Source organism: Corella eumyota, chromosome 2 (assembly GCF_963082875.1).
Source record: "Corella eumyota chromosome 2, kaCorEumy4.1, whole genome shotgun sequence".
Classification (NCBI taxonomy): domain Eukaryota; kingdom Metazoa; phylum Chordata; class Ascidiacea; order Phlebobranchia; family Corellidae; genus Corella; species Corella eumyota.
In genome coordinates, this window is record NC_137491.1 from 3,479,911 (window position 1) to 3,493,361 (window position 13,451).

The 13,451-nt window shown below is 29.1% G+C and overlaps 2 protein-coding genes across 3 annotated transcripts; one reads left to right on the forward strand and one right to left on the reverse strand.

Annotated features, from left to right (window-relative positions):
* Window positions 1–2,543: 2,543 nt before the first annotated feature.
* On the forward strand, window positions 2,544–4,908 carry LOC145741915 (transmembrane protein 87A-like). The gene has a single exon (XM_082559601.1). The coding sequence runs from the start codon at window positions 2,580–2,582 to the stop codon at window positions 4,326–4,328; it is 1,749 nt and encodes a 582-aa protein (XP_082415727.1). The 5' UTR covers window positions 2,544–2,579; the 3' UTR covers window positions 4,329–4,908.
* Window positions 4,609–12,730, reverse strand: LOC145741913 (anaphase-promoting complex subunit 5-like). 2 transcript variants are annotated; one of them, XM_082559599.1, is made up of 18 exons: window positions 12,570–12,730; window positions 12,031–12,101; window positions 11,444–11,630; window positions 11,094–11,206; window positions 10,533–10,693; window positions 9,764–9,932; window positions 9,411–9,556; window positions 9,195–9,324; window positions 8,884–8,970; window positions 8,551–8,735; window positions 8,215–8,335; window positions 7,931–8,008; window positions 7,310–7,431; window positions 7,055–7,163; window positions 6,205–6,354; window positions 5,620–5,767; window positions 5,447–5,540; window positions 4,609–5,374 (listed from the first exon to the last, which is right to left on the reverse strand). In XM_082559599.1, the coding sequence occupies exons 1-18, from the start codon at window positions 12,703–12,705 to the stop codon at window positions 5,245–5,247; spliced, it is 2,337 nt and encodes a 778-aa protein (XP_082415725.1). In that variant the 5' UTR covers window positions 12,706–12,730; the 3' UTR covers window positions 4,609–5,244. The 2 variants fall into 2 exon arrangements, with proteins under 2 accessions (XP_082415725.1, XP_082415726.1); XM_082559600.1 differs by lacking the exon at window positions 5,447–5,540.
* Between the last annotated feature and the right edge of the window lie 721 nt (window positions 12,731–13,451).

Here is a 13,451-nt window from a genome sequence, read left to right on the forward strand (position 1 = left end):
TGCCGTGTTAAAATACAGTTCGTAGTGTTGATACTTTTTCCATTATGTAATTTTAGGAATTTTTTGATATAAAGTTTTGTAAAAATTTGGCTTTGCATTTTGCATTTTTATAGTTTTTACCGCCATTTTAGCTAAAATAACTAATTTTTTTTGACTTTGATATTAATGTGTCTTATACATTTTTTGTTATACTAATATTTTTATAAACTTAAACTGTTTTTAGGTTTTTTTTTTAATGCACTTTTGCAACCTTTTTGGGTCTTCAATTTTTAACTTTTCTGTATAAAACTAAGTTAATAAATTACTTTATAACAAATACTTTGTAACAATTAACCCAACTTTTATACTTTTTTTTATTTCTCAAGGTATTCTTACAACTTTTACTGTTTACAAAATAATTCTTGATTTGTGACGACATAAAACTAATAGACGCTTCACTTGTATATATTTATTAGGTCTACTGAGACTAATATGTGCCAAAAAAACGCCGCTTCTATAGTAGACGTTCTATTAATTATTAAACGGGCAAATTTTTAACAACGCATTACTGTGACATCATAAGGGTAAGTGTACTTATTTTGCACCTTTGACGCCGAAGTTATTAGTTCTAGTATTTTGGTTGGTTGTCGTTTGGTAATTGGTTACACGCGTTTCTGCGTTTTTGTCTTTAGCTAAATTACTAGATTCCAATTTTCTATCTTTACACCTTGTAAAATTATTCTGTAATTATTGTTTTAAAAAAATATTGTATTTTAGGATTGTGATTCTTAAATATAATACTTTATCAATATATAAATAGTAACTAAATTATATTTAATTCTACTTTATTACTTATATAGAACCTTGTATGTTTTCTCAAATGAGCCAGTTTTTAAGTATTTTAAGAAAGTATAAAAATTCAATGTCACGGCTAAAACATTATTCTTGTTTAATCAATATAAAAAAAAGTTGAAAAACCAAAAGCATTTAATTATTTAGAAGAAAAAATTTACAATATAATGTTTATTAGGTTTAAAAATTTTCGTTAAACAAAACAAATTATTTGCAATTTACGTTTCCTAAAAAATTGCAATAATGATAATGTGTCAAAACTGTAAAAGTACAAATAAAATATTTATTAAGTTTATAAAATAATATGAACCCATTATTAGGTATAAAGTAATTTTAGTTAATGTAAGCCCTTAGTATATATATGGTAAAAGTACATAAATATATATTTAAATAAACCCTAAAGTTAGTAAGTTTAGCTAAGACCGTACTGTGAACCAATAAGCAGGCTTAACTAAAAAAACCAACGTAGGAAAGTTGTCAAAAATTAATATTTACTTATTGAAAATAATACCAAAAAACACAAATAATTTACTAACTTTTAATGTTTTTTCCAAATGTAAATATTGTTTGAATAAGTTGCCGGATTATAAGACAACATTTTTTTTGGTTATTTTGTTATTAAACTACTAAACTACGCTTAACGAGAATTTAAAATAAATCGAAGTAAGTAATTGTTTCTTAAATGCGGAAATAAGTTATTAGTGGGAACCGAATCCAACTTTAAGCATTGTTTTATAAAGTGCAAGCGAGTTTAGGAAATATCTGACTCTAGGCGTCGGAAATTACTTTACAGTTTCAAAAATGTAATTAATTACGCTTTAACAAATATAATATTAAAATATATAACTCTAAAGCCTTATTGCAAATACAGCATATTTATTATGTGATTATTTATTTACACAAAATTGTTTCAAAATTACTCAGCGAAAAATCATAATTAAATAAGACTAGGCATGTATAAGTAATATTTGGATTTTTAATTAAGTAATACGGGCTTTAATTGACAAAATTAATACAAAAACAGAAGCCAGTATCTACTGCCTTTTGTTTTACTGAAGTACTGAATGAAACATGTGACCAGGCTGTTTATTATGACGTGACACGTTGCAGTGGTGATGTCATTCGCTATTGCAGTGTTGTCATTTAAAAAATAAATTTATTTAAAACTGTTATTTAGTAATTTTTCTTAATATTTAAAAATTGATATTGGAAAAAATAACAACATAAATATTCTAAAATTACATTTTAACAAGTTGATAAAGATTTAAATGTAGTTTAAACTGTAAGCTTGTTTGTTTAAAATTTTTAATTTTGGAAACTTCGGTTATTTCTCATAGCAAAACATTGTCAAACTGTCATAAAGTATATTGAATTTTAAACTGAATCTCTTTTTTATTCTGTTATTTTATTATAAAATATTAAAGTCAGTATATGGTTAATTGGTTATTAATTTTGCTATAGGCATGAAATAAAAGATTTAACATTTTAGGCTAAGTAAGTCATTATATTCTAACATTTTAATTCAATATAAAAAAAAATTAATTTTGTTAGAGTATGTAATTTGTGGTAAATAAAATTAATTTCTACAATAACGGCGATTTAATTTGCATAAATAAGCTATATTTAAATTTTATTTTCAAGTAAAACCGTTTTAAAGGGCCATCCCTACTAGCAAGTTAAATTTCAAAACCAAATTATTTGTTTTTAGATTGATGTTACAAATTATAAGCATTATAAAATATATTTAAATGGAGTTGTATTTTCAATTCCTACTTTTGTTTATAACTTTAATTGCAAAATCCTCCCAAAATGCCCCAGAAGAAGGGATTTTTGCCACAACCATGTCAAAAGAAAATGTATTTATGCAAACCAAAACACTTTACGCTGAATCAACAATTCGAATAACAATTACTAAATCAAAAGATGATTGCTTGTTAATGGACCCTCTTCATTTTTACTGGCTGGTAAGAGGTACTACTTGCTACCACCCTAACCAAGTTGTAAATCAGCCAAGTTTAATTCAAAGGCCCTATAGTTTACCAGTTAATGCAAGTAGCAATGGACAATATGTTGCTAACTATTACTTTAACTCAACTGGGGGTGGGTCCTTTGTGGGCGGTGATTTAATTCATTGTAACGAAGCTAATTTTTTAAGCACAAACGATAATTGGCAAAACTTTAAAAATGAGACGAAGCAACAGAAGACCAAGACAAAATCTGATAACGAAACTATTCATGATCTACCAAGGCCAGTGTCACGCCGTCGACGAGATGATAAAAGCGGTGTTGTAACTGTTAAACCAGGGGATGAAGTTACAACTGTTGTTGTTCCGAGTAATACTCTACCCCCGCATGTTGTTACTAAAGTGCCATTTAAAGGAGTTTATTTGGTGATGCTCTTTTTCTCAGATGTCGAAAAAGATGATAAATTCAATTTTGATGTAATTCTTGAAATGAAAGGTCCAATGGGTTACTTGTCAGCTCATGAATTTCCTCTGCTCACATTTTATTTGATAATGTGTATCGTCTACGCTTTATACGGCGCAATTTGGTTGTTTCTATCAGCTTGTAACTATAGAGACTTACTAAGGGTTCAATTTTGGATAGGTGGTGTTATCTTACTTGGAATGATAGAAAAAGCAGCGTTCTATTCTGAGTATCTAAGTGTTGATACCACAGGTAAATCTGTAATTGGGGCAACTAAATTCGCCGAAACAGTCTCAGTATGCAAAAGATCAGTAGCGAGAATGCTTGTTATTATTGTAAGTTTGGGTTTTGGGATTGTTAAACCAAGACTTGGGCCTATGCTCCATCGAGTTATTGGGGTTGGAGTCCTTTATTTCATTCTGGCAATGGTTGAGGCAATGGTAAGAAGTAGTACAGCTGCGATTGATAACAAAAATTCACTTTTGATGTTTACTTTTATTCCATTGGCCGTTCTTGATTCTATAATCTGCTGGTGGGTGTTTATGAGTTTGCTACAAACCATGAAAACTCTTCGTTTGCGACGTAACACAACAAAACTATCCCTTTATCGTCATTTCTCCAACACTATCATATTCTGTGTTATCGCATCAATTATTATGATTCTCTGGTCCATTAACCTACGAAGTAAAGTCTGTATCTATGCCTGGTCTGAGTTATGGTTGGACCAAGCTTTCTGGCATATTCTATTTTCGGTTATTTTGATGGTTATCATGGTTCTATGGCGACCAAACGCAAATAATCAGAGATACGCTTACTCTCCAATGATTGATGGTAACGAGAGTGAGGAAGAGATGGAGGAACCAATGTTGGGAGGAGGAGCTACGGAAACGGTTAAAATGAGAGGAAAAAAATCCGATTACGATAAAGTCCCAGTCAATACAGCAGATGACGATTTAAAATGGATTGAGGAGAATATTCCTCAAACTATTGCCGATGCTGCATTGCCTGTTGTCATGGATTCTGACGAAGAAGTCATGACAACAAAATATGAAATGAGTAAAATGGAGTAATAAAAATAGACTAAAAAATGTGGGAAATTAAGAAAGGTTAAAAACAGTCCAACACCTTTTAACAAGATGCTAACAAAATGGATAAAATTTCTATTTTCTCTTGCTTTAGCTATTTGTACACAATTATCATTGTTTAATCTGAATTTGTGAAAATGTTAACCTGAAAGTCGTTACACCTTTTCCAAGCATTATTATTCAGTTGTCAAGTTTTGCCCCTTGTCTAAATTGTTTTTTATATTTGTTTTAACTTTAATTTCGATGCAAAAACAAGATATACTTAACATTTTTTGTAATGTAACATTAATTTATACGTATAACTTTTATATTTATTACAGCCCAAAATGAAGCAGGTTTTTGTACTATTGATATTGGGTTTAATTTAGTTGCATTTTTAACTGCACCTACAGGAATATATACCATACTACATGCTTTAGGTGTTATTGCAATATACCTTTATATAACCAATATTATACTTCGTATATTATGTAAACTAGGTCATTATCGGTCAATTGTTTTTTTTCTGAAACTGTTATGTTGCTCTGCGTTTATTGTATATTAAACATATGATGGAAAATTGAAATTTTTGTGGCAAAATTGTGGTTTTAAAACCAATGCGGAAGCCTTTTTTCTCTATATAACAACATCTTATGCCCCAAAGCTATGTTATATATACTTTTTAGTAAGTTAACATATGGTTATACCATATTAACCTTCAAATAAAAAAGGTTAGAATATTTTTGGTAATTGAATTTTTGAGATAACGATGGATAAATACCCAAATAATAATATGAAAGAATAATAATTTTAATGTCAAACATAAAAAAAATAAGAAAAAACATATTCTATGTGCGGTACTAAACAAAATTAAATTTCTAATTTTGTTTGGGGGGTAGGGGAAAAGAAAAAATCAAATTATTTATAACCAAGTTTGACAAGAATCCATTATAATATCCAACCTTTTAAATTCCGATGCATTTTCATTTCGTTTTTGGATACAAAGTTGACTTAATTTTGATGAAACCTTTTTGGATTTTTGATCATACAATCTAAATACAAAATATCCCGAATAAAATAAATTAAGAAATTTATTATTATTAAAAATACAATAATAAACAAACCTTGCTAAGAAATAAACAACCAATCGATGCTGCATGAAATAAGAAGTTGTGTTTTCTTTAATTTTTGACAATAGTTCAAGCCAGTCATTAAGCGCTGAAATTTATTTCATAAAAAGTGGAAGCAAATTAAAAAACCAATAAAATCTAATTTTTTTTAAATCGTGTTAACTTACTTTCTAAAGGTAAATCCTGTTGGTGCCATAGACATCTTATTGTTGTTAAGATAAGTTGATTTTTGGTGGGAACACTTGCGTTTGCAATGGTCTCGTGCGAAATTGATCTTAGTAAAGTTAAAGCAAGATCAGGGGAATTTGAAAAATACTAAAAATACAAAAAAAAATAAAGCTCTACATTTTTTTTAAATATGTAGTAACAAATTACAACAGCTTGAAAGATTTTAATCCTTCTTCTATAGTTTCATATTATTTGTGTGCATCAAAATCCCAATATTTTCACAAGATTTTTATAGGATTTTATTTTTGAACCTTACAAAATGTAAAAAAAAATAGTTGAACTGTACACTAAGTATTTTAAATCTATACATATTGAAGCTTGTTGGAAATACATACATATGTTTAATTTTAAACCTACAAAATAAATAAAACTGCTGTTAATGATGCATGACTACAAATAAGTAAGAGTTGTGATCAAATTTTAACAAATAAAATAATGACCATAATAAAGGCTATCGACTAAACTAAAAACATAAAGTCTCATTTAAGTATATATAAAAATATAATTTTTAACAACATATAAACCTGAATTTGTGCAAGTTTAAGGCAGCATTCAACAGCAAGATCATGTAGATAACCCTTACAAGCAATAGAGTGAGCTCTTAAAACATATACAATACTAGAAGATCTTTCTGATTTATTCTGGCCCAAAATATCACTTAATAGAAGATGTATCTAAAAAATAAAATATCTTATGGTTATATAAATTACAAAAGTGTATTTTTTATGTATTAATGATTTAAAGTCAACATAAACAAATTAAACTGGTAATATTTAAAATATTCATTGCCCAATTTACGGTTGTATAATAATGTTTTATATCCATTTTTAAAAAAAATGTCAGCATTATACAAAAGAAAATACACTTGGCGTCAGTATCTTAGATTTTGAATTATTTTTTTTTGTATATATCTTTATCCTCGATGTGGGAAAGTCGAATGCCCGACTTAAACATAGACTACCAACTGTTACTCCAACCCAGTCTCGAGTTGCCTTTAGTAGTTTGGGATATTATAGATTATAATTGTCCGGTAATTATGCTGCTGATTAGGTGCTGGCTCAGCAGGACCTCATACTGTTTATAATGCCTTACTCAAAGGCGCTACAGCATGAGAGCAGTGGGGATAAAACTCACGACCTCATGGTGGTGTAGCAAGTGTTCTTACCACTACACCACGCTGTCGGTGCGTTTATATACAAAAGAAAATACACCTGGCAACAGTATCTTAGATTTTGGATTTAATTTCAACAGATACCATGTTATTAATTTCTTATAAAAAAATAATATTGCAAAGACAATTTTAACAGTTGTACAAATTAAGCTAAAGATAACACTAAAATTAACATGAAATTAAATTTGTTTTTAAATACCTACCTTGCATTGTAATTGTAATGAGAGTTTGTTGTTAGAAGTTCTTAACAGTTTAAGTAGAAGAAAATGACATTTTAATTTCTCTTCATTCATTGCATAATTCTCTGCTTTTCTGTTTTAAAATATTGTTAAATAATTTCAGTATTTTACCAACTGTTATAACGTTAAGTTAAGTTTCGGAAGTATAATATTAAAAAGAAAAATATAAAAAAAAATGAAAAAAAATTTGCAAATAAAAATGTAATAAATTTGTTGAACCGGAACATCGCTTCATTTCGATCGAGTGACAATAAAGTTTGTTCTGCCTGAATGCACTCGGCAAACTTGTATAATCTTAAGTTACTAAAGTGTGACAATCGAACTTCAATTTTCCTCCAAATCTATAAAAAAACAAAAATTAAAAATATTTTAAATACAAAAATATACATTTTTCTTTACCAAATGCAATAGATTTATTATATATATATTTATTGTAAGCTAGTATTAAAATATTAATGACCTTTACCCAGATATTTGGTTTGATTGCAACCCGGCAGCGTGGTGTAGTGGTAAGAACACTTGCTACACCACACATGAGATCGTGGGTTCAAACCCCACTGATCTCATGCTGTAGCGCCCTTGAGTAAAATGCTATAAACGGTATAAACTCCTGCTAAGCCAGCACGTAATCAGCAGCATAATTATCGGACAATTATAATCTATAATATACCAACCTGCCACAGGCAACTCGAGACTGGGTCGGAGTAACTGATGTTACTCTATGTTTAAGTCACACATTCGACTTTCCCACATCGAGGATAAAGATATATACAAAAAAAATGTTTAGGCATAAAGTCAGCCTTCCCACATTGAGGATAAATAAAATAGAAAAATACTTACATGTGAGTGTTTAATTTGATGTGGGTATTGAGTTTTAGTATACAGCATCAAATCTTTAACAACATCTTCATGCCCCTCCTAAAAAAACATTTTAAAATCAAAGTCATGATACAAGCTAACTTGTATTGAATAGTTAACGAAAAAGAAAAATACATTGACATAAAAAAATTTTGTTTATTTTTTGCGCTAAAGGAACTTTTTTTAAAAAATAGGAATTTCTTTTGATTGTTGTTGATTTTATAAACGAAAATATGACAGTAGTGACAAAATAATAAAGTTTTTACCTCATGAAACAGTTCCATCAAGTGACATAAACTGATGACATCATTCTCACAACTTGAAGTTTGAATTTGAGAATTTGATTTCGCATTTAAAGCAAGTAGAGAATATAAAAAAGACATTGATCTAAAAGTAAATAAATTACCAAAAGTAATAATAAAATTAATTGTTCAAATGCAAGTACTAAAACTGCTTAAAAAATAAAAGAATTTGATATAGGGCAAGCTCTTATAGATTATAGTTGCCCGATAATTATACTGCTGATTAAGTGCTGGCTCAGCAGGAGTTCATATCGTTTATAGCGCCTTAATCAAGGACGCTGCAGCATGTTTTTAACCTACCTTTTTCCATATAATTTCCACAGCGAGGCCTTGTGAGTGTAACTAGACTGTGGAGAGAAATTACGATACGATCTTGATGCTTGTAAAGCATCAGCGGCTACAAGGCTTCGAAACACTGTGAAAGGAACTTCCCCCTTTGTAGCACTATCATTAGCATGAGCTTGTACAGCAGTATAGGCTAAATCCTTTACAAAAAAATACATTAGATGTGGTTATGATTTTTAATAAAAAAATGGTCAAATTTTTGTTCAGTTTTTTTAATAAAAATGGGCCAATTTTTTTTTTTTTTTTATACGACAATTACTTCTTAAAAACTTTGTGTGCATTACTTACTACTAGATTTAATTTTTTTGAAGGCAGTATAATTTCTTTTGTTAGTTGCTTCTCGTTGTGTTTTGGGCCCAGAAAACTAAGTACAGACTGAAAAATGTATTTGCTAAATTATTCTTAAAATAACAATTAATAAAAATACTTAATACTTGGTTTTCTGTGTTGCAAATTTTGATAGACATAGTAATTCAATATTGCCAGATCATTAACCGATGTAAAAATTACTGCTAAACTAGTGCTTTTAACCACAGCACTATGAAGTTTTATTTATAAGGAGAATTTAGATGTGTTGTCATTGATAATTTAAACTTTACCATTGCATGTTGTAAACAAACTGGATCGTGTGAATGTTGGGAAAGTTGAATTGCCTCCTTAACTGCCCATAATGCTGGGTTCTTGTGATCAAATCCCATATGTAGAAGGGCCAGGTTTAAAGATGCATATCTAAAAAAAATTACATTTATTTCAAATAGTATTACTCTACATTTTATACAGTTAAAACAATTTTATTAAGGGATTTGATTATTTACCGAAATGAATTATTTTTCTCATTTTTTCTTCCAAATTGATCTTCAGTTAGTTTTGTGTTATTGTGCCGTATAAAATAAGTCAGAAGACTGTCCAAAGATCCATTCACTTCTTTCACCCTCATGTTATTCAAATAACTCACAAAATGCTAAAATAAACGCAAATAACCAATTTCTACTTTTACATTCTTAAAAAATTTAGTTTTAGAGGCAAGTTAAAAATAGGTTAATCATTTCTTTAAATAGTCAAAAAAAGTAATCAAAATGGCGGATATAAAATACATTTTTTTTAGTTTTTAGGTGAATTTAACAAAAATAAAAAACGGTTTTTATTTTTAAAAATCCAAGTTACTCACAGCTTCAGTTAGGTGTGGATTGTCAGTTAAAAGTTGGGTAATTTTTCGTTGTAACTGGTTGGGAGGCATAGCATGCTGTTCACTACTTTCAATCAGGTTTGCTTGTTGATGGAAAAAGGAATCGGCTTGTTGTTCGGTTAAGAAATCATTTACATCAAATTCTTCAGATCTAAATGTTACATTTTTACAAAATTTATATTTATACAAAAAAAAGCGATATTTAATTTATTATTTCACTTTTCGTATAATAATTAATCCTCGATGTAGAAAGGTCAACTTTAGGCGCATAGATTAACATCCATCCCAATCAAGCATTAAGTTGCCTTTGACAGCTTGGAAAATTAACAATTATAATTGCCTGATAAAAAAGCTGCTAATTTAGGTTTGGCTCAGCAAAAGTTTACACCGGGCATTAATAGCGCCTTACTTAAGGACGCTACAGCATAGAATTAATGCGGATCAAATCCAGGATTTCATGCAGTAAAGCCAGGTGTTCTGACTCTTACACTATGCAGTGGACCACAGGTATTAACTTCTGCCAAGCCCAAAAAACAGTGAACAGTTTAATAATAGTAGGGTTATATACTAGGCCTTAATGGTAAAAGCAACTTTAGCCTGTAAGCTACTATAATCTATATAGAATGAAGCTTAGTGGTTGATATATATATATTTGTGTATATAAATAAAGCGCTGTAAAACAAATATCAACTAGTAATTTAGTGATTAAAACTTTAAATCTACCCCTTACAACGACAATAAACCAACATACTTTTCTGTTTTAAGATCAGATGGTTTAAGATCAGCTCCAATGCTCTCTCTACTGCTCTTACTGTCCATCTCACTCTGACTCTCAAGCTCCATGTCATCCACTCCTCCAGGATCACCGTCCGAGGCTCCAGGTGTACTTATTGAGACTTTTCTTGCTGTAGTCTGGAGAAAAAATTTATTTTAGTAAAAGTTTAAAAAAATGTTGTTTTGAAATTTAGTCGGCAGTGGTCAGAACATTTGGTTTCACTACATGAGGTCCTGGGTTCAATCCCCATTGCTCTTATGCTGAAGTGCCATTAAGTAAGGTGCTATAAACAATATAAACCTCTGCCAAGCCAACAATTAAAAAGTTATCATTTTTTTAGTTATCGGGCAAATATAATAATATTTAAAACTGCTAAAGGCAGCTCAAGATTGGGTTGGAGTAACTAATGTTATACTATGTTAAGGTCATGAAGTCGACCTTCCTACATCAAAGATAAATAAAAAAAATTATAAAAAAAAAAAATTCAAAAGGCTATTTAGAATTTACTTAACATAAAACTTGAATATTTGAACCCACCTTTTTAGTAGGAATATGTTGAGCACAATATTTAACAATCTCGTCATAGAAAGGCCTCAACTGGCTAAAATTCAAGCACTCATAATATAAATACATCTTACGAAAAAATAAACCTGAATGAAAATAAATAAACAGCTATTGCAAATATATAGATGTTAATAAATTACTTACATTTGGTTAATACATATTATTGTCAAATATATATATTTTTTGATAACAGATTAATATTTTTTTAATGGCACAATTTATAGCTTCTTGTAAAATGAGTTACGCCTATGCCATTCAACTTTTAAAAAATAGTTTCTTAATATATATACACAAATTAAAATCTAAATTTTTAAGAAGTGTACCAAGAACTCCTTGCTTTCTTAGTAGTGTGTTTTCTTCCGTAAACCTTATAATAATAAAATCAAGTTTGTAGAACAAAGTTTCCATCGCTGCAATTCCTTCGGTTTCTTCGCAACATATTTCGTCCAAAGCGTTGGTGAATGCAATATACAACACTTTTGAACATTGTCCAACCACTCTTAAGACCTCCTGTAATTTTAAGAGTTAAAGAAATAAAAAATCCTTTGAAAAAATGCTGATAAAATTAATTTTTATTTTTTGTACTCTTCAAGTGAAAAAGTCAAATAACATGAGTTACCCCGACCCAGTCTTGAGTTGCCTTTGGCAGTTTGAGATAATATAGATTATAATTGCCCGACAGTTAAGCTGCTGATTAAGTGTTGGCTCAGCTTAAGAAAAGTACAGCATAAGAGCAGTGAGGATCAAACCAAGGCCCTAGTAGTTAGGCCAAGTGTTCTGACCACCACACCATGCTGCTTCTTATAAAAACAAACATTCTTTTTTTACTAATATTAGACCTTTTTGTACTTTAATAATCTATACATTTTGACTACTTTAAACAACCAAGAAAAGATATGTGTTAATGTACCTTTAAATTGCAGTCAGATTGATCTAACCAAAACAACAAAGATTTATGAAATAACCTTTTACTTGTCCAATCTTAAAAAGGCAATAAATTAAAAACTGTATATATATATATAACTTTTTGTAATCTCTATTTTTTTTGTTTTTGTATAAATTTATCCTCGATGTGGAAAAGTTAAATGTGCGACTTAAACATAAAGTAACATCACTTACTCCAACCCAGTCTCGAGTTGCTTTAGCAGTTTGGGATATTTTATAGATTATAATTATTATACTGCTGATTAAGTGCTGGCTCAGCAAGAGTTCATACCGTTTATTGCGCTTTACTCAAGGGCGCTACAGCATGAGATCAGTGGGGATTGAACCCACGACCTCATGAGTGGTGTAGCAAGTGTTCTTACCACTACACAACACTGCCGACCATTTAACAACTAATAGATTAAAAAAAGAAATAAGCTAAGTATTAATAAAAAAAATGAAAAGTAAACTTTGAAATATTAAAAATTTAAGGTAAATCGGGCAAAAAATTGATGATTTGTATACCGTCTTGCCAAATCATTCTTGAAAATCGCGTATTTTTTCCTTCACAAATATTCACGTAAACCTTCGTTAACACTAACAACGTAAACTGATGCGGTGTTATTTGATTTCTTTGTGAACTTTCCCTTGAATACTCCATTACTTCATATGTAATAAACTCAAAATTTAACAGATCTGAAATTCAAATTTTTTAATCTTGTTATTAGATATTCCACGTGGTATAGAGACTGTAACAAAATATGACCAGATTTAAAATAGCCACCAAACCATGACCAATAAAATATTTAATAGCTACATTTTCTTTTTTTATTCGTATTTTTAAAATCTTTTAACTAAATCACTCTAACTTTAAAAAATGTTATAAAAATCACGAAATTCTTATTCAAGAACAGAATAAATACAACGTAAAACTTTTTCTAATAACTTCAAAGAATAAAATGTCTGCCTACAATCTCTATAATACATTAAAGCGTTAAGATATTTGACAAAAATTATAAAAACCATGCTAAAATGGCATACTTTATTATGGTTCGAAATCTTAGATTTCGAAACATATTGTTATTGTCATTATTATTATTATTATTATTAATCTTTTCCAGTTTCTTATAAGCTGTAAATTTTGAGTTAACATAACTTTTGTTTTTGAACTTTTACAGTTTTGAAATTTTAGTATGTTGTTTATTATCAGATTGTGTTTTAATTCTCCTATTTACAACATTTAATTATCACTAATTACTAATTAGTAGGTGTTTATTTATTAAAATTTAAAATTTGTTATTTATTTTTTAAATCTTGGCCATTTGTATATCATGATATTGGTAACTCAAAAATGAATTAAAATTTTAATTTTTGTCACTAAATACTAATTAATAGGTGTTTGTTTAT

Bases quoted from the DNA above. Each gene is read 5' to 3' on its own strand.
- LOC145741915 (XM_082559601.1), top strand. From the start codon at position 2,580: ATGGAGTTGTATTTTCAATTCCTACTTTTGTTTATAACTTTAATTGCA.
- LOC145741913 (XM_082559599.1), bottom strand. From the start codon at position 12,705: ATGGAGTATTCAAGGGAAAGTTCACAAAGAAATCAAATAACACCGCAT. The intron at 12,102-12,569 runs GTATACAAATCA...TGCCTTTTTAAG, and splicing joins AAGAATGATTTGGCAAGACG to ATTGGACAAGTAAAAGGTTA. The intron at 5,375-5,446 runs GTTTGTTTATTA...TTTTGTATTTAG, and splicing joins GTTGTTTATTTCTTAGCAAG to ATTGTATGATCAAAAATCCA.